Source organism: Oryzias melastigma, linkage group LG9 (genome assembly GCF_002922805.2).
Source record: "Oryzias melastigma strain HK-1 linkage group LG9, ASM292280v2, whole genome shotgun sequence".
In the NCBI taxonomy this organism is placed as follows: domain Eukaryota; kingdom Metazoa; phylum Chordata; class Actinopteri; order Beloniformes; family Adrianichthyidae; genus Oryzias; species Oryzias melastigma.
In genome coordinates, this window is record NC_050520.1 from 6,418,177 (window position 1) to 6,445,139 (window position 26,963).

Below are 26,963 nucleotides of genomic sequence, written 5' to 3' on the forward strand. Positions count from 1 at the left end.
TTTCCGCTGATCCGGTCTTTTGCTTGTACTTCCGGTTCATCAGAACAGAGACGTTTTTCACAACAAGATGATAACCTACCGTTTATGCTCCACCTTTCTGCTAAATCACCACCAAATGGAGAAATGCTACAAAGATTTAAGTCTGAGAACAAATATTTTATTAATTTAAGGGTGAATTGCTTGATACCATAAATACAGTTTGATCACGACAAGTAAAATACTTTAAAGTGTTTATTGAACGGAAACGGAAAGTTGACTCATGTTTTGACAGCATGTTAAAATGTTAAACCAATCAAGTGCCTAGCTGGTAGCAAACCACCAATCACAGCGTAGTCCCGCCTACTTGGTCTAAACACGCTCTGCTCTCTTGCTGTGTTTGCTACTCTTTGAAATAAACCGGAAAAGTCGCCGGTAAACTGCAGATTCAGTCCAAAGGTGCACACCGGTCAGTCATAACATCATACAGAAAATTTACCGTCGTTAATATAGATTTATATCATAGGACGGACTGTTTTTTGAGCTACAGGTTGCATCTTCTCTTTTTTATATTACTTTCATGACAACAGAGCCCAGAAAACTAACTTAAATAGCTAAATTTAATGTATTTCCAAATCTTTAAACTTTTATAAACATGTTATGTTCTCTTAACCTAAATCTCAATTGTAGTCTTGCATTAATAGGTGTGCAAATTAATGTTTTCCTTTAAAAAATGTTTTTCTAGGTGATGCTGTAATTGCTTGCAGTTCCACTAGAGGTCGCACTGGTCAATTGTATGACTGCAGTAATATTTTTACAAGTTTCTTGTATATTAAGTCTATGGTTTCTTCAACAGGAACTTTGGAAAGGATGTGATTTTATCCAGTAATATAGTTTTTACTACATAAAAAGTATTTATGAAGAACACACAACTTTAATTTTAAGTTTTCAGTAATTTATCAAATATTTAATATATATTTCAAACATTGACAAATTGTTGATAAAGGTATTATAATTTAGCAAAAATTAACATATTTACGAGCATATTTTACAATGTTTTTACAATTATTTGTAATTTTGTTTGTAGACGAAGCGATTGGACCCGACTAAATCATGTGAGACCCCCTTAAATCCAAATTTTTAATGGAAGTTTCATTAAAAAGAATTGATTCATCTCTTTTTTTTACTTTTGCAGGTGCTGGATGGAGAACCTCATGTGTATGTCGGTGACTCTGGTCCTCCTGTTTATGGGTTTGCTTTATGTATTCTGCATCGTCTGTCAGTGGATTATGGGCTGGCCTGACAAACCGGGATATATGAAGTACTTAGAAGCTGCAAATCCAAGGTGATGAGTTAGACATGTTGTCCCCAAAACAGGTCAAATCTTTTCATGTTAAGTATTGATCAGAGTCTGTTTTGATTTCATCTCCCTGATCAGGCGGATATATCGTTTGACCATAGCTACGCTGGACCTCCTCAATTACTTGAAGTACATCAGGTTGTACTATCAGCTGACTTCATGGTATAGCAATAAGGAAAACCTTAAACATTTCCAAAAGGTCTGTTGATTTTTTTATATTTTATTTTTGTGTATGTGAGTACAAATGTGTGAGTATGCCATTTGGTTTTCTAGGGTCTCGTTTTTGGCCGCAGACGCAACAAGCTGGACTTGTATTTCCCTCCAAAATCTGAAGACACGCCCACACCTCTGGTGGTTTTCGTCTACGGTGGGGCGTGGAGCTCCGGGTCGAGATCCATTTACTGTCTGCTGGCCCGGCAGATGGCAAATGAACTAAATGCAACTGTTGTTTGTCCAGATTACAGCATATATCCAAAGGTAAGAACTACACAACATGACACCGAAGACAATAGTCATAGAAGTGAATTGAATGTCGCTTTCATCTGGTTATCAGGGGAATGTTGTGGGGATGGTCCAAGACGTTGCTGACTGCTTGATTTGGGCCCAAGAAAACGGACCTCGGTTCAACTTTGACAAAGTAAAACTTCCTTCACAAATCTCTGGATCTGTTATTTTGACCAAAATTAGTATTTTAATAAGTCATATTCAGTTAAAACAGCACCGATCTGCATTCTTTAGGACAAAGTTGTCTTAGTTGGTCATTCAGCGGGTGCACACTTGTGTGCACTCACCACCCTGTTTCTGGCTGACGGAAGGGAGGAGCTTCTCATCGAGTCGGAGAAGCAGGAGCTCATCACACGGTCCATACGAGGAGTTATTGGTGAGCATCTAAACCAGGCACGTCCAAAGTCTGGCCTGTGGGCTTTTAAATGTCTAAAAATCATAAAATCAATAATACGTTTTAAAACTGTTCAGTTTCTTGATTCTGATTGGATAAATTCCATCATAAGTTTGTGGAAACACTGTCATGTGACCCTTCGTTTCTAAAATGTTGACTGTAAATGAAATGAAGAGATTTGTACTTCTGAAATAGACTGGTGTTATTTTTCTGTTCAAAATAATTACATTTAAAAATTTAGAGTGAGTAATAAATAGTGAATATTGTAACATTTAATGTGAACCCAGATTTCATGTTGATAAAAGTTTTTTTGTTTCTAGACAGACTTTTTCTTCATTTTATTTTTGCTGTTTAAATACAAAAATCACTGTAATTTTGGTACAAATGTATTTCTGTTTTATTTTTAGAAAAAGTGAAAATCTATCAATCAGTTTAAAGAGCACCTATAAAAACAGAATTGCTAAACATACATTCAAATATAAATCAAATTACTAAATAATAAAAGAAAAAGATAACAATAAATAAATAAAAAAAATAAAAAATAAACAAGCTGGATGACTTAATCTGAGTCAAAATCCAGTTTTCACTGGGGGATCTGAGTATTCCAGAGTTTGGATACTGCAATTGAAAAAGGTTCTGTCTTTCCAAGTCACAAGCCGAGTCCTGGAAAAAAAAAAGAAAAATTAAATAGTTCATTTGCATTTAATGTTATCATAAGGGTTCACAAATGCAGCCTGATTTTTTACATTTCATTTTAAATGAATTCAGGGAGCCTCTCATCAACTGAGCATCTTTAACTTTAAATACATTGAAAATATATCTTTGTGATTCATTAACATTTTTATCTAGAAGTAAAATATCATGTTAAATTTCTAACCTAGAAAAGCTAAAGAACAGGAAACTCTCCAGTCAGGGAGGTGTTTGCCTTTTTATTGCTTTTCATGTAATGGCAACAGAAGTGGGAGTTGAGTCAAGAGCTGCTGTGATCCAGAAGATAAAGCAACGATTTCTTTTGCAACGTCTAATAGAAAACATTAAAGCGAGGCAGCATGCTGCAGCAGGTCGGGGAATAAATATCCGAGCCGAGCGGGGTGTCTGCTGCAGGTGGAGGTGGATCCAGGTCCTAGACCACTAGCTGGGCCGTGACGACAGCACACAGGTATGGAGGGATTCTTGTGCCACTATCTTACAAGCAAAAGTCAAAGTTTTGAGATCGAAATTTTACAAATTTAAAACTCTAAATTAAAAGAAAATATTTTAATTTGTAAATTATGAAGTTTTATTCTTAACACTTTACGTTTTGTTTGCAATTTAGAAAAATCAAAACTGTGACTTTTGCGTGCAATATGGTGGCATAAAAATCACTCCATACACAGTGTCCTGCTCCATATATGTGCCTAACTAACCTGCAGAAAAATCCTGGCATGTCTAAAAAAAAAAAAAAGTTTTCACTTCATTACAAAGAACATTTTTTGCTTAATAAAAGCTAAAAGTCATATCGGTTTAATTTAACACTCACTAGTGTCTGAACTGACACACAGACCCCCCATTCATATAGTTTTCACTCAAAATTTGATTTCAAAAATGTTTTATATTTTTGAAGTTAGTTTTAAAACACGCTATCATGATAAATTGAATAAATCCTGGAAACTTTGTTTATAGTTTATTGAAGCTTTTGACTGTTTTTTTTAGACATGTTTCAACTTGTTTTGTCTTTTCACTGTATTTAGATTTATACATTTTTATTTTGTCTCTTTTATTATAAAATATAAAAACTTTTTCATCTAAATTTTGTGATTTTTGCGTAAAAAATAACAAAATTTACCACATGGAATTGAATATTTTGTGAAATTTCAGGTTCTTTCTGCAGTTATTGTGTTATATAATGAAAAATATGAGTGAAAAATAGAAGCTGGGGTTGTACTAAAATGAAGCATATCCAGCATTGCCACGAAAAAGAAGTTTTTAAGATTAATTAATTATTAAAGCAAATTATAAAGTGTTAAAAAACAATTAAAAAAGACCTCGTAATACATTTTAATCAATAAACAATAAATCAGAACAGGAAATAACATTGAAATGTTAAATGATATATTTTGATCATAATTCCTGTGCAGGTCTGAGTGGGGTTTATGACATCATGGACCACTATCAGCACGAGAAGACGAGAGGGATTGAGTTTGTGTCTGCGATGCACAACGCCATGACCGGCGAGGAAAACTTCCCTCTGTACTCCCCCACCTGTGTGGTGAAGAAGCTCAGCCAGGAGAAGCTCGGCAGGTGAGACACAAAGACGTCGTGTGTATGTGTGAGTCAGTCTGTCGTCTGTTTGGCTTTTTTGTTTCTGTTTCTCCCAGACTGCCTCGCTTTGCTTTGCTCCATGGGATCAACGACGTGGTCGTTCCGTTCGAATCCTCCTCAAAGCTCTCGGAGATCCTCGCCTCTCGTTCTGTGAAGGCGTCTCTCCACCTGCTTCCTGACGTCAGTCACACGGACATCGCCACCGACCTGATGCTGTCCAACCGGCGCCTCTACCAGCGGATCTACAGAATTATCAAGCAGGAGTTCAGGACGTTCATGGAAACCTGCTGACATCCTCTCAGTTTGAAGCTGAAAGTACCCAACATTTAAAGACAGTATTTCATAGAATGAATCTGACAATCAGAATAAACCATTTCAAAAGTTGTAGATTCATATGTAAATCTCAGTTTAATTAACCAATAATCTGCTCTGAAAAACACTTTTTTTCTAAAAGTCCATTAGAGATTATCTAATAACTTAAAGATGGTAAATAAAACAAATGTTTGCAGTATTTTTACCTTAGAGACTGAATATAAACTCAAGGCTTTTACACCTGTTATAATGAAGAAAAAACATTTGTTTTAAATCACACTTCTGCTCCCAGAACCAATGGGAGGTTAAAGAACTGTATATTTTTTCATGTAAAAGGTGTTCATTTTTGTAGCATTGTAATTATTTAATTATAAGGAAATATCAATTAAATCAACTTGTGAATTACTGAAGCTGCATTAATTTGGTTTATTTTTCGTATCATTTTCTTTCTCTTGAAAATTCCAGAAACGGGATGTACATTTGGGAAACATGATGACAAACACATAAGGTTACAAACGAACATGAATTAAAGCAAGTGCATTTTTTCCAGTTTCTATTACAAAATGTTTTTTTTGAGAATGCAAAATGTTTAAAGTTTTACACTCAAAACAAGGAGAGTTGCAATTGAAACAACGGCATCAACAGCATTCCGTAGAACATAGTTTCTGCAGGAAAAAAAAAAATCACTTTTTTTAAGCTATACATTTTTTTCTGCTCCTAATTCCCAATGATTTAAATAAAAAAATAGTTGAAAATGCAATTGTGAGCTTCATTTGCTCAGTATATGTCATCCATCATGAGAAAAATATGTTAAAAAAAAAACAAAAATGTGATTTTTACTGGAGTGGGTCAGCTACCTATGTATTCATAATTTTGACTAATCTGACTTTTTAAAAAAAGTGTTTACTGAGATGAAAAAACAAGAATTATTAAATTATCTTAAAATATAATTTAACTTTTTCATGGAAATGAATACTTTCCTGCACTCGGCTTTTATTTTGAAAAGCGTGTGGGGGCGTGGTTTGGAGAGACCTCTCTACCGAGGAGCAGCCGCCGCACGTTCTCTCCGTCTTCTCACCGTTTTAACGGAGTTTCTCGGCTGCTTGACGTTCAGAGGAGCGTGAAGCAGCGAAACACCCCGGTAAATATGTAACTGCGCAGCGAGAAACATTAATGTTTCCAACAAGACGAGGAGAAAATGGAGCCCGCGGCGAAGAACAAGTTGTGGCTGTGCGGACTTCTTTGGTGGTCGCTCCTGCTCCGACTGGTGTGGGGAGGTAAACATTCCTACTTTTTGGACTTCTTTACCACTAAAATCAAAGCCTGCAGGAGTTGTTTATACTCTGGTGTGTTTATATGCGAATTATACTCACAAACTGCTTAAGTTTGATCACTTTTTCTTATACTAGTTCAGTAAAAATGTCATTTTTTGTGTGTATTTATTTGCATTTTAGACCTTTTTGTGTCTATTTATGCTACATATATAAATATATGAGCAAATCCACAAATGGAAAACAAATAAATCCTGCAATACAGAGCTGGGTTAAAAACAAAAAAAGCATTTTATGCATTCATAAAGAAGAGCAAAGCATTTTATGTTGTTGCAGTTTCTTCTATTTTGTTGTTTAAAATTTACATATTTTCTACAATATTATGAAGTACTAATAATTATAAGTTCACCTTAAATTCTCAAACTCATAATTTGACTAAATATTTGCTTAATTTTATTTAAAAATGACAAATTGTTTGCCAAAACTCTTAACCCTTTAAGTCTGGGTCTCCCTGTGCCCGTCCCCAGCCCGGATAAATTCAGGGTTGTGTCAGGAAGTCATCCGGTGTAAAAATCTTAGCCCAACCAAATGAGTAAACAAATCTGAAAGGTGAACTACTTTTATTTTTTAAATTCGTAATAAATTTTAAACAGAAAATGAACTATGAATCTAAAGAAAGTTGGAAAAATAGTTTGTCTTCCAAGAAAATAATTTCTTAAATTAGTTTTTAATAAATGTCTCAGTGATAATATTTTTTTTTTCTTAAAATAAGAATTCTTGGTAAAAATATTTTTCTTATTTTCTCATTTGAAGAAAATCTTCCAAAGAGGGTAAGAATTTTTGACTTTTTTTCTGAGGAACCTTTTCTTCCATTGTGAAAAATTCAATAAATTAATTAAATTTCAACTTAATTTGTATTGCTGGGTTAATAAAATTGATTATCTGAATAGATCAATAGTCGATCAATAGAAGTAGAGATTTATCTAACGCATAATGATGAAGCCCACTTTTATTTTGCTAACGTATAACGGGATTTCCCATAGGACGGCTAATGCTAACGCTCGGTTGACCTAAACATACTTTACTGACTAAATTAACATTTTTATAAACTCAGAGGCATTAATTTTCCAAATTCTTGAATAAATATTTTTCAAAGTAACCTATTGTGGTCTAAAACATTTTTTTGCGCATCTTTCTTCTTCTTCTTGAATAAAGAGTAATGACATAATGCGATCGCCACCTAGTGGTCAAACTGAAACGCCCTCCAGGAGAGGCAGAACAATTATTGGAGCTTCTGTTTGAGAATCCATGTAACACTGTATGGTATTAACAATCTCGTTATTTCACGAATACATTTTATAGTATGTGAACTGGATCAGATTAATATCAATATATTCAAAGCTTATATAGAGATTATTAATGTATTTCTAAACAAATGTGTCTAAATGTGAAAATTAAGAGGATTGAAAGAATTTTCAAAAATTTGAATTAATTGATTCAGGCTCTGGTGAATCGAATCAAATCGATTCTGGAAACTATTGTCAATACCCAGCCTGATCAATTAACCCCTTTTAACCCTGAATTTGATTATTTTAGTGAATTTAAGGATGCTGTCTTTTTAAATTTAAGTGTTTCTTTAATATAATGAAGTCAAACTTTGCCCTAAACATTTCCCTCCCCAGCTTTGACGGAACATCAGCATCAGACAGAAAAGCTGGAGTCGCTTCAGTCAAGTTGAATCTGTGATTTTGTTGTTTGAACTGAACACACATGCAGTGACAGGCTCTGGTCTTGCTCTACAAATTAACTGTAGGCCAGTGTTTGCTAAAAAGGTCAATGGTTTTTTTGTTTTTTTTCTTTTAAGGCGAAGATTTGTGAAATCTTGCACAAAAAAAGGTCCCCCGGTGCTCAAAAACTCCTGCTGACATGTAGATTACAGGACGACACGTGAAACACCTCCTGTTTCCGCGCGGTGAAGAACGCATTCACACGGCTGTATTGTTCTCTGATCTGCTGTGCTCTTTCATTTACATGCCTTCTAATGTGTGGTTGTTTCAGCCCTTAAAAAAGCAGAAACAACAGCCCCCCCAACAGAAATGGGACGAAAAACAAGACTTTTATTTTCCCCAACATGCAACTTTGTCCCGATGACGTTCGGAGTCTGCCTCTGCCGTTTTATTCTTCGTGATTATTTATTTTTTCCCCAGAATGCTTTTAGTCTTTGTTTTGCACAGATCACCATTCAAATCAATGAGCGTGATGTGTGTATAGCTGAGAAAGGACAGTCATGCAGGATTAGTGATGCTACATTCTGCACGCCTGTGGGGCCAGCACTTGCGCTCATTTCCAGCTGCATTTCACAGTTTCTACACCCGAATGAGAATTTTAACTGAAAGCAATTGGAAACTCAGCTCTCAGAGTTATTGCCCTTGTTAGAGGCTGTGACAGGCAGCCTCGCAGCCAGAAGGCTCTCGGTTTGAGCCAGTTGGTTGCCTTTTTTATAACTCTTTTGTCTGTGGGCGCTGTGGCCTCCTTTTGCAGACCAAACAGCCGTCTTTAGGCTACTTTGTGATACTAAACTGGTAGCTGATGTTGGAGTGAATCGTTGTGCGTCGGTGATGACCCTGTGATGGACTAGTGACCTGTTCAGGGAGGGTCCTGCCTCAAGGTGAAAGCCAGCTGGGAACGGCTTTACCCCCCAAGGCACTGAGAGGAGAAAAAAGAGGAATGATAGTAGCTTATGAACAGAAAAACGATGATATTGTAGTTTAGTGCTGCCACAAACAATTGTTTTAATCGTCGATTAATCACTGATTATTTTTTCCAATTAGTCGACTAATTGGGTCATGCGCAAAATGGATGTAAAACACACATCTAAACCATCATTAGGCTGAAACTAACTATAAACTAGATATATAGCATTACCTGCAACAATGCTAGTGTGAATGCTGTAAGCTGAATTTGGCCGCTGAAGATGCTAGTGCTAATAGCTAAAAATGCTGAAAAGGATAGCTGAAATTGCTGAAGCTAATAGCTGAAAACGCTGAAGCTGATAGCCAGCTAAAATATTAGCTAAATGCCAAATTAACCTAATAAACAAAAAAAAGGCCAAAATTAGCCAAAACAGCTAGCATATACCTAAAATATTAGCTAAACTCCAAAATAGCCTAAAGCAAAAATAAAGGCCTAAAATATTTAGCATGCAGCTGAAATACTAGCTAAACTCCAAAATGGCCTAAAAATACAAAAAATCCAAAATTAGCCAAAATAGCTATCATGTAGCTAAAATATTAGCTAAAATAGCCTAAAAAACCTTAATAAATGCCAAAATAGTCCAAAAAGCTGCCATATTGCCATTATAACTTACAACTTTACTACACTTCAACTCCATATAATATAAAGAAATGACTAATCGACTATTAAATTTATTGTCAACTATTTTAATAGTCAATTAGTTGTTGATTAGTCGACTAATTGTGGCAGCCACGCTGTAGTTATTCTATAACTTTTCATAAATATTAAATTGATTTACATGACGTATATTCATAAATAATTTAGGGTGAATCAGACCTGAAAATTAATTCGGTCCAAATCGAGTCCTAAACCTTGTTTTTGGTCTGCATTCAGACTGTCGAGCTGCTTCTCTGATTTGGACCAAAGCTTTTAAACAAAACCACATGATTAAAGATCTATTCAGTCATTGGTCAAGAATTACGAGGGCGGGGCAAAACAAATAGAGGCAGAAATGATGGAAGTTTAGCACTTTGCTATCCTTGTCGAAATAGTTCACTGATTCAAACTGGAAATTTTTTTTTTAAATTTGAACCAATTTGATTCAGGCTCTGGTGAATCGAATCAAATCGATTTGATTTGCAAATTATGTCCATATCTGTACATATTTGTTAAAAAAAAACTTACTATTTTTTTCAAAACATGCAAATCTATAATAATGATTTTTTAATGAAACAGAAAAAATGTGGTTTTCTTTTTAGTCCAACTCTTATCATCGTTTGATCTATTTTTAAAGTTTTCCCTTTTAATTACAATTATGTTGTTTTTAGCCAAAATCAACAAAGCTTTGTGGTTTTCTACAACGTAGTTTCTCCAGAGATGCACAAGTTTATCAGAATTTCACCTCTAAACGCTGGTACATGTTCTCCTGCTAGCTTACAGCCCCTCACACCCCCAACCTAACATTAGCAGCACAACAAAAATGGCGAGCAATTTTGGAGCTATCCAGCTGTTTTGAGCCAGATTACACATACATGGATCTGTTTGTCTACGGCCGTATCAGAATTCCTCCCCTACCCCTAATTTAGCCCTCAGCGTGGAGTGTCTTCAGATTCCGATGTTACTAACCCTTGATGACGTCATCAAGCCCACCCAGCTTACACACCACAAATACACTCTTTTTTTTACCCAAATTTTTGCATCTGCTCCTGATTCACATTAAGTTGAAAAAAGACTCAGAAATGCAATTTTGAGCCAATTTTTTTTTATTTATATGTCCCTCATCCACTATTTTCATTGGAGTGTGTCTTTAAAGATTAAGTTTTAATTGTTTTCTTAGAAAATATAAATCTTGAATGCAAAGATAAACTGCTTTGATTTCCTGTCTTTTCTTTTTAACTTAATCCCTGCGTAAACAAGCCATCTTTAGGAATAAGTCAAAAGTTCTTAAAATTTGAAATAATAAATATTTAAACAAGAAAAAATAAATAAAAAAAAACAAGAATTCTTAATTTGAGAACAAAATTCTAGTCATTAAGCAATGATTTTTTTAAATTGAGATTATTTAACTTTTGAAAAACATTCATGATGAGATTTTTTTTTTTCCAAGACAGAAACTGTTCTTAAAGCAAGGGCGTCTGTACTTCTCTGATTCCTCATTAGCATTACATCTCCCTCTGACTGACAGAGGTCTTTTGACCTTTCGGACAAATGAGTTGTGCTCGTTAAAAACTGGTGGTTTCGGGTCGTGGCCCCGTCTCAAAAGTCTTCAGATCCTGTTAGTTCAGATTACAGGGCGACGTGAAATGGCAGGGAGGTGAGGTTGAAGAAACAGCTGGGTCCATCCGGCTCTCTCCAGCATGAGGCTTCAGACAACGTCGGGACGTCAGAGCCTTTCATGTTCAGCTTTAAGGTTCCCGTCAGGGTTGAGCAGGCCTCAACTCGTCCCGCTCCTGCGAGACACCTCCACATCCACCGCTTCTCTTTGTTTACTGTTATTAAAGTCAAATGCCTTTAAACGTCATGGGTGTCATTTTTTTAGAGCATCCAGGAAAAGTTTCTGCTAAAGCGGCAAAGGAGGCATTTTTCCACATCCTTTGGGTGCTTATTATTCTTCAAGTTGAGCTTTAAAGCTGAAGTAATTGTACTGTTGTACTGGAAAGCATGTAAGCTATTATGGTTGAGCACATACTGTCAACACAGAACTCGCCATGAAAGCTAAACGTAGCAAATCCGAGCCATTTTACAGGCATCCTTTCTAAACAGATGGAGCTGAATTTGTGTTGTTACACCAGGAGTCTATGTGTTTTGTGTTTGTATTTTATTCACCTTATTCTCATTAAATAAAACCGAATAAAGGCGATTATTCTTAGGTTATGATGGAGTTGTTCAAAAGCCTTTTGGTTTGCTTCAGAAAAATGTCAGTCGTGACGGTTTTTAAGGATGCTTCCCTCTTTAATGCCTCCCCTCCAGCCTCCTTCTACGGTGACGGCTTTGTGCAGCTCAAGGCCACGGAGTCGTCCGACCAGAATGCGCTCCGCGTTCGCTTCCGGACGTCCAGCACCGACGGCCTGCTGTTCCTCGCCGCCGGCCAGCCCAACTACTTGCTACTGGAGTTCGTCGCCGGCCGCCTGCAGGTGGGTACATCTTTGGCCGCTGCACATGAGCACATGTGTTCCTGCATATGTCAGAGTACGGAAGCATGCGCAAGACAAAAGATCCTTGTGTTTTGGTGCGTGCACGGCAAACGGCAAACCACTGCGAGCGTTAATCTTAGCTGACAGCTTCGCGGTCTCAATGTGTGTGTTTATTTTTCCCTTGTTCGTGTTGTTAACTGCTTTTTAGAAATGGCTGTGATGATGAAATAATTTAGCATTTATAAAATGAGCACATCTGCCTGCTCCAAGCTAAATTAATCCATAATTAATCTAAAAAAAATGCTCAAAGTGCTTTTATTTAAGTTGTATTTTGGGCTTGAATACAAAAATGCACCACAGGTCCACAATATATCATCAACCTACAATGCTGTAAATGGGCGTTTGTGCTACAAAAGACGCATATATGCACTTTAAACACACTATATCTTTTGTGTTTTGAACAAAAATCATCTTCATGATTGTATTTGCAGAAAGTTTTCTCCTGCTGGGAACGAATCCCACTGACAAATGTTGTTGAATTTCTTTCCTTTTTCGCGCCTCAGTGAGCACAAGGAGCGAACGCCGCTTCTCCCGCCTTTTGAAACTGGCTCCGGTCGCCGTTTTTCAAGCTTGGGGTCTGTGTGAGTCAGTTGCTCCCTGGAAATCCATGCATGTTCAGCTCAGCAGCAAGCCTTGACAAGCATGTCACCTAAATGCAGCATTAGCCGGAGATAGTGAAGTGATGCTGTGTGGACATGAACGCGGGCGAAGGCGTAATCATGCTCTTCCTGCTCTGAATCACAGACAAAGCTCCCTGTTTTGATGACTGGTGAAATCATCATCAGTCTGGAAACCTTTTTTTTTACACTATTTGTCTTATAATCTTAGTGTCTTTATTCTCTTTCTTTGCCAACGGATGCATTTTAACTGTGTGCAGAAATATGAAGTTTACTTCCTGTCTGTGTAGATTCAGTCATCCAGGTCATCGGTCTTCAGTTAAAAAAAAACATTGATTTCTTTTCACTTACTATACTGCAAAAATGTAGCCTAAAATAGGAAAAAAATCATTGTTTTTAAGAAGAAAATCTCTAAATTAAACCCCATTTCCTATCATTTGTATGCTGATGACATTTTGCTTTATTGTTCCTTCCCTGAAACAGACTGTATCTTGACCAATTTATTGGATTCTTTAACAATCATTTAGTCATGGTTATTTATTATTCACACCTAAATGGTCAGAAACAGGGATTTTGCCCCAAAGAAGCAAAATAGTAAATGGTGTATACTTGTAAGGAAAGGCAAGTTTATTTGTATAATACATTTCATGTAAAGCAGGAGTGTCAAACTCAATCACACAGGGGGCCAAAATCCAAAACACACCTTAGGTCGCTGAACAGGATAAACATATATTGAAGACACTAAAACTACATTTTGAAAACTTTAAAAACTTAACTTTTCAATGCAGACCGAACTTTGGGATGCAGCCGGTACCAGTCCCCTAACCCTAGCCTGGTCTGCGTCTGGTACCGCATCCAGACCTGGTATTGCATCGGAACCGTTACTGGACTGCGTCCAGTACTGACTCTCCGGTACTGGATTAGGGTTAGGATACCGGTGTGGTCCACATCCCGGTCGCTGTTTGCAGCCTGAATGTTGGGGACGCTCAAAACGTCAATTATTGACGCAGTCGGGTCCTTAACCATGAGTTGGCATGTGACAAGTAAGGAGTGAGAATGTGTTGTAATATTTTACTAGCGCAAGGTCTTGCCCAAGGACACATCGACACATGGGTGGGCAAGGCGTTAATCGAACCCACATTATTCAATCGATCAGGAGTCGACCGCCCTACCGCTGCACTGCTACCGCCCCCTAGTGCAGCTACGGCCTCAAAATCTCTTCCATCAAACAACACCTCGGCTCTCTGAGCTCATCTGTCCAGTCGAATGCCAGAAACCTAGAAGTGTTGTTTGATAAATCCCTATCTTTGGAAGGAAACACTAAACAAATCTGGCACAAAAAAAACATCTTATTTAGACCTGACATGGGGATGGTTAGTCATTTTTTATTGTATTTTACTTTTTTAGTCTTTTTAGTTTTGAGTATGATGGATGGTTGTAATTTTATGTGTTTACTATTCTGAAGCACTTTGGGATCTTTATCTGAGTAAGTTGCTATAGAAAAAACATTTTATTTCTTTATGTACTAAAGAAGTATAAATCAGTCAAGCTTTAATTACTAAAAAACACTTTCTATTTGTTGCAGCTCAATTCGCTTTACAATTAGCAACAGACAACAAAATACAAAAAAATAGGGAAATAATTAAAAATAACAAACTTAACTAAGTTGTAAAATGATTGTTACATGCAGCAAGTCATTTTTACTTAACAAAAATCAGATAAGGCATCAAAATCCACAGTTCTACACAAGCATTCGAAAAGGGGAAAATGATTATAAAGCCGTTTGATAGAATTATTTAAAAATAAACGTTTTTTGCTAGCTCTAAGAAAATGTTTATTTTTTTGTTTATTTGTACCTAATTGTAGTTCCTTTTGATTAAAATGACAAAAAAACTTATGTATTAAAGGACCTATATCATGCAAAATCCACTTTTTGAGCTTTTATGTAAATTATAATGCTTATAATGCTCATTCCTGTCTATAAACAACCCCAAAAAGGTATTATGTCCTTATTATTCCTCTAAAAACCTGCGCTCCGAGCACCAGCCCCTCCAAAACCCATGTTGTTATGTCACAAAGTGAGAATAGCCTCTTCCAGGAAGAGTCTGCCCTGCTAGCCCCGCCCCCAGGCCAAATCAAACGCCTGCTTTCTAGGTGGAGCTAACAGTGATCATAAAAAAAAAAGGAAAACTTTCCTTTTAAATGTATATTCATGCAGACGCCGGCTGTATTTGTGTTGTGAACCACTGCAGCTATTGCGGGACTACTAAATGGCATTTGCATCCATCTTTGCAAGTTTTGACCTAACACACATCAATCTCCTTATCTGTGTTCCTTTCTCAGGTTAAAGTGGACCTTGGATCCGGACAACGAGTGCTGGAATCGGAGCGAGGCATCCACCTCAATGATCTAGCCTGGCACAATGTGGAAGTTCATCATTTCCAGCTGAACATCACCCTGACCATTGATAAAAACTCCCACACAAGTGTGAAGATGCCAGGAACCCATCAGCATCTCCGCATCGTGGACGGTCTCTATGTTGGAGGCTCAGGAGGCCTGGACAGACTTTACTTGCCGAGAGACCTCACCGGCTTCCGAGGCTGCATGGAGGAGGTCGTCTTCAATGAACACGACTTGCTGTCGTCACTGAGGCCGCACGCCGGATACAAACATGTTCATGAAGTGTCATTAGGCTGCAGCCCCCAGTTCTTTGCCACAGAGGAAGATCCGATCAGCTTCTTCAGCTCTCGCGCGTACATTTCTTTTCCGACATGGAAAGTTCAGCAGGCAGCTGTTTTCGAGTGTGTTGTGCACACGTCAGCTAAAGAGGGAATTATCCTCTACAGTTCAGCCCGAGACGGGGATTTTGTGGCTCTGGAGATTCAGGAAGGATTACCAGTAGCTGTTATTGGAAAAAGTGGAGTCAAAATAGAGCTACGTTCACCCACTTTCATCAGCGACAGGAAGTGGCACGCGATTAAATTACATTTCAGCTCCAGAAGCTTTGAGCTCTCTGTGGACGGAGAGGTGTTTAAGAGCAGCATCAGGGCTGGCTCAAAAGGACTCCACCTGAAGGGTTACATGTTTATTGGAGGTGTGGACGATGGCATTAGATCAGAAGTGAGGAAGATGGGGCTGATTTCTGTGTCTGGAAAGCGTGTCAGAGGCGGTTCCTTCAAAGGATGCCTCAAGAACATTGAAGTAAACCGAGTTAAGTTGGGTCTATCTAACGCTCTAGTCACCAAAGATATCTCTGTAGGCTGTGAGCCAGAAAGACCCCCAGAGCTGCCAACACCTGCTAGTCCCACAAGTACCCCACAACCTCTTTTTCCCTTCGTAACGCCAACCCCATCCCTTCACACGTCTACCTTTGCTGCTGGCTTGGACAGGAGGTATGGGTTGAATTTTGTGCACTTTAAAAACCTCATGGTGCCCGAGGGTGGTCGAGCGTCTCTCGAGGCGAAACACATCAAAGTTTTCTTAGACTTTAAAAGTCTTGGCATCAGACAGTCTCAAGTTGTGTTTAAAATTCAAGAGCAACCAGTTCGAGGGCAAATAAGGCTGGATGTTGACCCAGACCAGGAGGAGAACACCTTCAGTATGCTCGATCTCTGGCACGGCAGAGTGATGTACGTCCACGGAGGCTCCGAGGAACCGGATGACTTCTTCATGCTTTCCATGTTTTGTAATAGTAGAAAGCAAGTTCCCGATTATCTGAAGGACAACAGACTGTACCGCTATAACATAACGGTGACACCTACCAACGATGCTCCTGAGCTGAGCCTTCCAGAGGGAAACCTCTTTGTTCTGCTGGAGAACACTAAGAAATGCCTCACCACAGAGGTTCTGAAAGCCACAGACATAGACAGCAACCGCACTGAGCTGGTTTTCTCCGTGCTTGGAAACCTGAACGCAGATGCTGGCCATTTGGAAATCGAAAGCAACCCTGGCAAGGCAGTGACCTCATTTTCACATGCAGACTTGGATGAAATGAAGGTGTACTATGTTCACACAGGGGTACGTAACTCCAGAATCGTCCTCAGGGTTAGCGATGGAGAGAAAGTCAGCAACACGGTGGTTTTAAGAGTCATGGCTGTGACACTGGAGTACGAGATCGCCAACAATACCGGGCTTGAGGTCCTTCAAGGAGAAGTGGCTGTCATTAGTTCAAAGCACTTGGCTGTGAAAACAAACGCAGTTAAGCAAGTTATCGACATCCGCTATGATGTTACTGAAGCGCCGCAGTTTGGAGAACTTCAGAGGCTTCACTCAAGCGGTGAATGGAGGCAAACGGAATCATTTTCTCAAAGACTTCTGGAAAAAGAGCGCCTTAGATACATCAGCACTTTTCAAGATGTCCAGACCTCCAACGTTACGGAATATTTTAAGTGCAAAGTTCATATAGCAGCGAGAGCAACCACAGAAATACTTTTTCCAATCACAGTGTCGTGGGTCAGATACCATTTGGTGAGGAACATAATGATCAACATGGACAAAGTCAGAAAAGTGACGCTTAGTTCAGACTATCTTCTTGCCACCGTTGAAGGCGTGACCCTGTCAGACGATGAGCTTTTCTATCGAGTCCTCACCATCCCAAAGAAAGGAAAGCTTCTTCTCGACAGCGAAGTGTTGACCAAGAACTCTACCTTCAGTCAAAGAAACCTAACGGATCTAACAGTGCATTATGTGTTAGTGGACAGACCTTTTGAAGACACAACTGACAGGTTCAAATTCCAGCTGGTTTCCAAGCATGCTCAGTCGCAAAATTCAGATTTTCAATTCTCCATCAAAGCCGACATCAACAATGTGTTCATCAAAAACGAGGGGCTGTCTCTGCTGGAGGGAGAAAGCAAACTCATTACTCAAGATGATTTGTTTGCAGAGACTTTGGGCACAAAGGACATGTACTACACTGTCATCAGCAGCCCCAGACATGGAAAACTGGCTCGCATCACTCAGTCCAATTCTAACGCCAGCTACGACAACATCTTCTTCTTTACCAATCAGGATATATTGGAGGAGCGGTTAATGTACATCCATGACGACAGTGAATCCACTCAAGACGACTTTTCCTTCATCGCCTCGACCAGCCAAGAGTTTAAGTCTTCCATCGCAGAAAATGAAATCGGTTCCAAAGAAGGACGGTTCAACATCTCGATTCAGCTGGTAAATGACCACAAGCCGATTCGAATAATCGATAAAGTTTTCCATGTTGTAAAAGACGGACAGAAGTTGCTTACTGTGGAAGATCTGCGTTATCACGACCCCGACTCCGACTTCGATGATGGTCAGCTGGTCTACACGCGGCGTGGGATCCCGGTGGGAGATCTGGTGCTTGTCAATGACACCGCGCATCAGCTGTTCCAGTTTCGACAGAGTGATCTAGAAGACAAAAAGGTGTTGTTCGTTCACAAAGGTGCGAGCTCTGGTCGGTTCGTGCTCTTCATCTCTGACGGAAAACACTTTGTTTCGAGCCTTTTGGACATCAGCGCTCAAGACCCGTTCCTGAAGGTTGGCAATAATTCTGGTTTGTTGGTTCAAAAGGGGAAATCGGTGACCTTTTCCAACAGAATTTTCAGCGTTGTGTCAAATCTGGACATCAGACACGACAAGGAGGTCATTTTCACGCTGGATGAGGCTCCCAAGTTTGGAGGCCTCTATTTTAATGAAGCAAAGGTGGAATCATTCACACAGCATGACTTAAAGGAGGGAATCATCTCCTATCGGCACGATGACAGCAAACATCTGGCCGATTATTTCAACTTGACAGTAAAAGTTAAAGGTCTGGAGTTAAAACAAAGAGTGGCGGTGAAAGTTTATCTGGAAAGTCATCAGCGACCCCCGATCGTTCTTCGTCTGGAGTCTCTACTGGTGGACGAGGGAAAACCAGTAAAGATTGACGACACTAAGTTGGAGGTAAGTGTTTCAGTGACACGAAAAACCTCCTGTTTTTATTTTGGTTGGAAAATTAAATTCCAAAAATCTGAAACAGAATATTTTTAAATTTATTAACACCTAATACAAAATGTGAAATAATTGCAACATTTATTTTGCACTTAAGTGGCAAGTGGGGTAAAAAAGTATTTAGTCAGTCACCAGCTGTGCAAGTTCTCCCGCTTGAAAAAGATGAGAGAGGCCAGTAATTTTCATCATAGGTATATCTCAACTATGAAAGAAAAAATAAAAAAAATCCAGAAAATCTCATTGTCGGATTTTAAAATAATTTGTTTGTAAATTATAGTGGAAAATAAGTATTTGGTCAGTAACTACAGTTCATCTCAATACTTTGGCATAAACCCTTTGTTGGCAATGACAGCAGTCAAACATTTTCTGTAAGTATTCACAAGGTTTTCACAAACTGTTGCTAGTATTTGGTCCATTCCTCCATGCAGATCTCCTCTAGAGCAGTGATGTTTGGAAACTGTCGCTGTGCAACAGAAACTATCAGCTCCCTCCAAAGATTTTCTATGAGATTGAGATCTGGAGACTAGCTAGGATACTCCAGGGCCTTTGGTCCCAGCTCTCTGCAGGTCATTCATTAGGTCCCCCGTGTGGCTCTGGGAGTTTTGGGTGAGATCTTGCGGTGAGCCCCAGATGGACCGAGATTATCAGTGGTCTTGTATGTTTTCCATTTCCTAATAATTTCTCCCACAGTTGGTTTCTTCACACCGAGCTGCTTACCTATTGCAGATTCAGTCTTCCCAGCCTAGTGCAAGTCAACAAGTTTGTTTCTGATGTCTTTGGACAGCTCTTTGGTCTTGGCCTAAGTGGAATTTGGGGTGTTTGAGTTGTGGACAGCTGTCTTTTATATAGAGAAGTTCATACAGGTGTCATTAATACAGGTAACAAGTGGAGGACAGAGGATAATCTTAAATGATTAGTTACTGGTCTGTGAGAGACAGAAATATTTTCTTTGTATGTGACTGAATTCTTATTTTTCACCATAATTTGTAAATAAATTATCTAAAAATCAGACGATGTGATTTTCTGGATTTTTTTCCCTCATTTTGTCTCTCGTAGTTAAGGTATGATCATTGCTTTAAATGGTGGGTGACAACTAGTGGCTGACTAAATACCTTTTTGCCCCACTGTAAATAACAGACAATATTTAGACTTATAACAGGGGTTACTGTGAAAATCCAAACAAAAATAAACTTTTGTGGCACCTTTGACTTTTCTGTTTCAACTACTAAATGTTGTGTGATTGTCCAGGTCACCCATGAGGACAACCTGCCATCAGAGATCGTCTTTTCAGTGAAGGTAGCCCCGTCTCACGGCTTTCTCCGGCGTTTTGTTGAAGGGGAGAAGCGCTACATCGGAAACAAACACTCACCCGTCGAGACGTTCACCCAAGACGACATCAACAGCGGAAACCTTCAGTATGTGCAGGTGGAGCCGGGCAGAGCTAACGACAGCATCGTCCTCGACGCCACCAACGGGGTCACGGTCGTCGGTGACATTAGGATGTCTGTCGACATCATCCCGCTGCTCATCCCCCTCCACGTCTCTAATTTCACTCTGAAGGAGGGCGCTTCCAAAGCTCTGACTGAGGATGTGCTCAGAGTCACCAACCGACACTTCACAGGAATCAACTTCTTCTATAGCTTGACGGAGCCCCCGCAGCATGGTCACGTTGAGCATTCCCGACATCCCGGCGTGCCTGTAACCACTTTCACCCGGAGGCAGGTGAGACTCCCTCACACAAACTCCTCCAATTGTTGTTGACAGTATAGAAAAACACTGATTCTGTGTGGAAGTACTGGAAATTCTACTACAAGACCGAACAAAAGGTTTTGAGTATCTTTAATTGCATCAAAAGTAATAATAATTAGTACTGTCTTGCAATTATTTTTTTCTCTAATTAATTTTGATTAATTAATCTATTTTAATCAAAATATTTTAACCTAACAATTGCTGTGAACTTTATTTAAATTCATGACATTGTGGCTCAGTAAATGTTCAAAGTACTGTACAAAAAATAGATTTATGAAGTTTTCCGAATAAAAATATTTAAATTTTTGCACCAGCAAGGGGTATTTTATTCAATCTCGAATAGTTAAGAAAAAACAGAACAAAATAATGTTTTTTTTATTTATGATTATTCTCTTTTTTAAAAATAAACGTGCCATTTTCAAGGACATAGTTTCTGCAGAGTGGCAGTAGTTCATTAGAAATTCACCTCTGAGTTGTGGGCGGGACTGTTGTAAGCCTTCCCTGACTTCCCATCATTCCTTTGTTTACACACTAACTTACAGCCACTCACATCCTCGACCTAACACTACAGGTGCAGCAAAAATGGCAGCAATATTGGAGCTATCCAGCCGTACAGCTATGACCCAGATGCCAACTCGGACAAGCTACAAGTTTTTTTTAAACATCATTTTTTCATATGCTCCTGATTCACAGCGATTTAAATAAAGAAATACTCAGAAATTAGTTTAATTGTCTTTCTGTGTGTCCTCCATCATAAGAAAAAACCATCAAGAAGATGCTAAAAACACCAAAACACAGTTTTTTGAGGGGAACTCAAAATAAAATTCGAAGTGATCAGATTCAATGTTTGCAGTTACTATTGTGTAATACTTAAAAACAACAATTATAATATTCTATTATTTCTTAATTATCTGGTCTAGGTGGAACATGAATTCATCTACTACGTCCACGACAGCAGTGAAACCCTGGCTGACCAGTTCACTGTGGTGGCCAACGACACAAGCCTGAGAAAGCAGAGTTCCCCGCAGACGCTGTTCGTCGATGTCACAGCTGTCAATGACGAGTCTCCTGTCATTACCGCCAACAGGGTCCTCAGGGTGAGTCTGCACTGCTGCTCTATATTTAAACTCCTGGTGCTTCTTATCTGCTCTCTCTTCACCAGCAGGTCTGGCACTTTGGCTTCCTTTGAAAAGGTTTTTATGAAGGCAGTGCTGAAAGTTTTCCATGACTGGCTGGATGGCTAAATGAGGGAAAGTATGTTAGTTATGTGGAGGAGCGTAAAGGGAACTGGCACCAGACGCAGACGCTGCCATGTGTTGGAGTCGCCCAGACTCTACTAGAGTCTCTTATGGAGCTTAGATGTTGTGATTTTTAAAGAGTTGATAAGAAAAAAAGTTATTTTAGTTCAAAAAATGCTTTAAATAATCCAAGATTATGCAAAAGGTGAAAATTAGATCAAAAATTCACTGAAATTCATTTTAATACGTTACAGATAGTCTTTGACTTTTGGTGGAATAACAATTAGATTCTAACCGTGTTTTCTGTGTTGTTTAACTTTAGTGAGTTATTAAAGCTCTCTACCGTCAACACTGCTGTTCCTCCAGAGGCTTTGATCTGTCGCTGTCGACTTGTGAACATTGTTGCCCCTAAAGAAATCTGAGCTGTCACTTTAAGTTGTGGTTTTATCCCCTTCACGCTAATTTGCAGCATACCATTAAATCCAGGAGTCTGCTTAATTTAGCATCACTTTATAGGACAAATAACCTTACAGAATATGCTTAATATCAGTACTTACTTCATACCGGGCCGCAGACAGAAAAACATAAATAAAAAAAACAAAAATGATTTCTGTTTAAATTAATTTTTGATCTTGAAGGAAGTTTTATTTTTGAAAAACTGCTGGATTCTTTTCACGAAATCCATCTTGGTCATGTGACTTAAAGCGGCTACCTGCATTGCTAACTAAAAAGTTGACAAAAACCAAGCAATAAAACGTATTTGGAAAGTTTCTTTGGGGAGAAAAGAGCCAGTGAGGAAACCGAAGAAGAGCCTTCGACTTCAAAAAACAATGACGTTCAATCAATAAAGTTCTATAAAGATCAACCCTGAAAGATAAAAAAAATCATGTTATTTCAAAATCAGAAACGACTTCCACAAATCAACATCTTTGTTTCATAAAATCTTCATCATCTGTAAAAAAAAAATAAAATAAAATCTGACATTTTTAGACTTTTATTAAACTAAATTTCTTGTAGTAGCATTTTATATTGAAAAAACATTTTCAGAAACCGGAAGCTTAAAAATGCCAACTTCTGCTCCGTTCGGACCGGTCCGCCAAAATATTATCTAATTTAAGCCCATCTGCAACATGTAAAAGGTTGGGAACCACTGTTTTATATAATTGGATTAAATTTAAGAAGGAAGGGAACACTTTTTTAAAGTATTTTTTGCTGAGAATGTGATACGTAAATGCATGCCATTACTAAATATATTGACAAGGTACTAAATTTTAGGAGGTTCTGAGTCTTTAAACTGAAGTGTTATCTAATGGCCACAAGATGGCAGCATGTCACTCCACAATATTTACTTTTTTCCTGTAGTTTATTTCTAATTTTTTTATAACTAAGTTCAGTGACTATTTTCCTTATTACTGTAGTTCAGGTTTCTCCTTTCACTTTCTTTTTCTGGCTATGCATGTATAGTTTATATAACAAGAGATTTGGGTTATTTTTTTTTTTCTTTACTTTAAATTTTTTACACTGTTCAAATTTGCACCTTGATGCCTAATTCCAAAAGTTGTTGTAACTGCGGAATTTCCCACAGCAGGATCCAAAAAGTTGATCTTATCTCTACATGTGTCACTTGTGCACAAAAATGAGCAGAAAAGGAAAAAAAATCAGAAACCCAGCAGGGATTTCTGTTAATTTTAAAACCAAAATGAGAGAAGTCTTTGTCTTGTTGGTCTTCTAGCAAATAATACATCCTGCCTCTTTTGAAGAACCGATCCAGACTCCTGGGAACCTTTTATCCTAAATGAACAACACGTGTCTTTTCTTTGAAAATGATGAGTCACTGTGAAGCTGTTCATCAACCTGCTGTGACTTCCTGTTAGATGAGGGTATAGTCATCTCATGCCAGCAGACATGCATGTGATTAGAGCTCCACGGACGATGCTTTGCTGTAGGGCTGGTTTGACAAGTGGGGTTTACTAGAACTGACTGAGGAAGTCCTCCAGGATCGTTTTCCAGTAAAGAACGTTTAGATCCCAGTGTGAGGTCAAGTCGCTGCTTTAGCCATAGGAACAATTTGGCATTTTTGCAAGGAAAATGTATTTCTACAGCACATTTAATGTTCAAAGACGTGCTTTTCATAAAACATCAGAAGCATTACAACAAGGTTAAGAGAAGCATTAATAAAAGTAGGATTTAAAATGAAATACTTAAAAAAATGTTTCAATTGATCTAAGGCTGGAAGTTTGTTCTAGATATGCGGAGCATAGAAGCTGAATGCAGCTTCTCTGCTTTTAGTTTGGAGTCTAGAAATGGACAAAAAAACGTATCCAGATGACCTGAGAGGTCTAACTTGTGCATACTGGGTCAGAAGGTAAATGTATTTTGATGTTAAGCCATTCAAGGTATTTAAACTGTTTAATCTGGTCCGCCAATTGAGAACAAATATTATATTGATAATCTTTACTAATAGTTCATTTTCCCTGTAATTCTGCGTCTCCCCATAGATTGTGCACTATAAATAAATTCACCTTTATTTAGGTGCAGAAGGTTGTTCTTCATTCATTTGTGTTGTAAGATTTGTTTCTTTTCTGATGGTCACGTGTGTTTTTAGAGTCGTAAAGTCATTTTTTCAATCATTCCAGCACCACATGAACGCTAAATTTGAGTTTTCCCTTGAGGGACATTAATCAATTGGCACTAAAATGAGAACAAAAGCTACAATATTGTAATAGAAACTCCAAAATATCAGAACACGCATGCATCTGTTCCTGGTCTGGCCCTACTGTCAAATTTTAGAACCCTTTGTGGCCCACAAGTCAAAAGGTTTGCTCACCCCTGGTCTGTCCTCTCTTGGACATGCAGCTAGTGTAAATACTTCAGAATTGGACTGACGTGGTCTACTCTTTTGGTCTAAAACAAAAGTTGAGTCCCACAGTTCTGAATAAGCTGCAGATTTTCAAAAACACTGCTATAGTAGTCAATTCAACTACAGATGAATGCATGAACTCGTATTTCCAGGTCCTGTTTAATCTTGGATGAGCTTTTTGAGATGATGGTGGGCAGACATTATGTCTGCTTTAATGTGTCTATCAAAATTGAGATCTGTGTTCATCACTACACCCAAGTTTCTGGCCTGCTTGGTGGTTTTAAGTTGAATAGATTGATGCTCTATAGTCTGTATTTCTATTTAGATTGAACCTCTTGTCAGTTCTCCTTACCAAGAGCCTGTACAGGAGTTTGATATCCATTGTGATATACATCTGTGCGTCATCTGCATATGTATGGTACCTAATGTTCTTTTTCTTTATAACTTGGGCCGGTGGAAGCATGTATGTTAAACAAAAATGGCCCCAGGAAAGAGCCTTGGGGAACTCCACATATAACTTTGGTTGGCTCAGATGGAATGTTACCTATTGACACAAAAATACTTTCTGTTCTCCAATTATCTATTGAACCAGCTTAGTACTGGCCCACTGAGACCCACCCAGTTTTGTAGTAATTTGATCCAGTAAAACTAGCATAGACTAATAGTATTTCCACTGTGGATTCACATCAATATCATTGGTGAGAGCCGTCCAAGTGCTGTTCTCTTAGCTAAATTCCACCCTCATATGTGACCTGGTGTCGCTGCTTTATCGCAAACGGGTTTGTTGCATTTTGTGGTTGTTTTTTTTTCTTCTCTCACCCACTTCCTCTTATCTGTTTGCATTTGTGTGTGGTTATCGCTGGTATAGCTCAGGATAAAGCAGCCGTTGAACGTGTGCCAGTATCTTGATACTGCAATGCAGCACTCTTTGCTAATGTGTGAACATTCAGACGGTGGTGTAATCTCACATTGTGTTGCTTATTGTCACATCATCAAGGTTTGATTTAAAAAAATATGAAGCAGAAAATCTGAGAGTGGAAACAATTTGTATTTTAAAGAGAATAAAGTTTGTGATCAAATCAAATGAAGGGGATTTTAAAAAGTCCCACTGCACTAAAAATTGTGTTTTTGGTGTGTTTTTAACATGTTGTAGCATTTTTCTAATGATAGACATCTTTATGGCAACTTTATGGGTGGAAAGCTTTGATATTTCTCACCATTTTTGTTGCTCTCTAATGTTAGTGTGGCGTTGTGAGGGGCAGTAAGCTAGCGAGAGAGAGTATAAACAATGGCATTATGGGATGTAAGATGAGGCTTACTTCGGTGTGTATCTTTCTCTTTCAATATGTATCCTAATACATAAAAGATTCAATAAGCTTTGTGGTAACACGACACACTCCTATTCTTTGACCGAAATGGATACAATCTAAGTATTTATTATTGATTTTAGAAGTACTAAAAACGGTGCCTTTCAACAAGAAAATATATTGTTCTTACTGGCCTTTTTTAAATTTTTATCCCACAAAAACAAAATGTCTTTGACACAGCAGCTTCAAACATTAAAGCCTGATATTTTTTACCTTTTTATATTGTTTTGTTCTTTGTGGTTAAAAAAAATGGTGTTTGTATTGATTTAACCAATTGCAATGGAGCCGACTTGGTAAAAGATTATTTTTATTAGCATCTCACTTACATAAAAATGAAACATTATTAAAAAAAAGTACATTCTTTTCTGACGTTGTCTTAACTACATCATTTTTTGAATTATTTTGCTGAGCAGCTTTTTACAAGAGACTCATGTTCTCTACTAATGATGTTCATGACAAGACCCACTCTTTGGTATTTTTAGCATGTTCTCGTGGCATTTGTCTGATAATGGAGGACATATCTTAAGAAAATTCAGTTGAAAATTGCTTTTTTATTTCCATTTATTTATTCAACTTGTTGTGAATCAGCAGCAGACAAAAAAAAACCAAAAAGAAAGAAAATCCACTGGGTGGGCACCAAGCTCCCTGTTCTACCTTAACAAAGAGCTCTCGGCAATGGGGAAGGGGGCGTGGTTTCTCTATGACAGCAGTCCCGCCCATAACTCAGTCACAAATTTCTATTGAACTACTGCCGCTCTGCAGAAACTTTGTCCTAGAAACCAACAGTTTTTTTTTTTAATATATATATAAAATGGCATAATTACAATTAAAAGATCTCTTTGAAAATGGATCAAAAGATGAAGTGCTACATCTGTGTTCGCTGCCTGACGCACTCTTGCGCTGTTGGCTTAGAGTTTTTTCTGTCCTCATGTTGTGGTCATCCGATCTTCCATCTGTGCTGGAGCTGCTGTTATTATTGTATAATAATGGAAACCATTCTATTTCAGTCGTGGTAATGGTCTGTCTGACAGATAAAAGGAATCGCTAAATTTGTCTCAGCATCCCAGGAGCATTTAGACGTTCAGATCCTGAAGATGTTTACGGAAATGTATTTTTTTGTTGT

The 26,963-nt window shown here is 38.2% G+C and overlaps 2 protein-coding genes across 5 annotated transcripts in view; both read left to right on the plus strand.

The window, feature by feature from the left end:
* si:dkey-193c22.1 (uncharacterized protein LOC567837 homolog) overlaps nt 1–5,257 on the plus strand; it is a 37,718-nt gene extending 32,461 nt beyond the window's left edge. The window contains exons 1-9 of one of the 4 annotated variants that reach the window (XM_024274573.2): nt 12–445; nt 1,064–1,091; nt 1,172–1,321; nt 1,415–1,535; nt 1,610–1,813; nt 1,890–1,973; nt 2,075–2,216; nt 4,352–4,514; nt 4,592–5,257. In XM_024274573.2, the coding sequence (XP_024130341.1) occupies nt 1,090–1,091; nt 1,172–1,321; nt 1,415–1,535; nt 1,610–1,813; nt 1,890–1,973; nt 2,075–2,216; nt 4,352–4,514; nt 4,592–4,826 (1,101 nt within the window). In that variant the 5' untranslated portion in view covers nt 12–445; nt 1,064–1,089 and the 3' untranslated portion in view covers nt 4,827–5,257. The other 3 variants (XM_024274577.2, XM_024274574.2, XM_024274576.2) reach the window with 3 other exon arrangements.
* Nucleotides 5,258–5,876: 619 nt separating this feature from the next.
* cspg4b (chondroitin sulfate proteoglycan 4b) overlaps nt 5,877–26,963 on the plus strand; it is a 31,461-nt gene continuing 10,374 nt past the window's right edge. Inside the window, exons 1-5 of the mRNA XM_024275793.2 lie at nt 5,877–6,124; nt 11,822–11,985; nt 15,006–18,578; nt 19,875–20,348; nt 21,296–21,472. Coding sequence (XP_024131561.1) covers nt 6,046–6,124; nt 11,822–11,985; nt 15,006–18,578; nt 19,875–20,348; nt 21,296–21,472 — 4,467 coding nt within the window. The 5' untranslated portion in view covers nt 5,877–6,045. The remainder of the gene's footprint in view (nt 6,125–11,821; nt 11,986–15,005; nt 18,579–19,874; nt 20,349–21,295; nt 21,473–26,963) is intronic.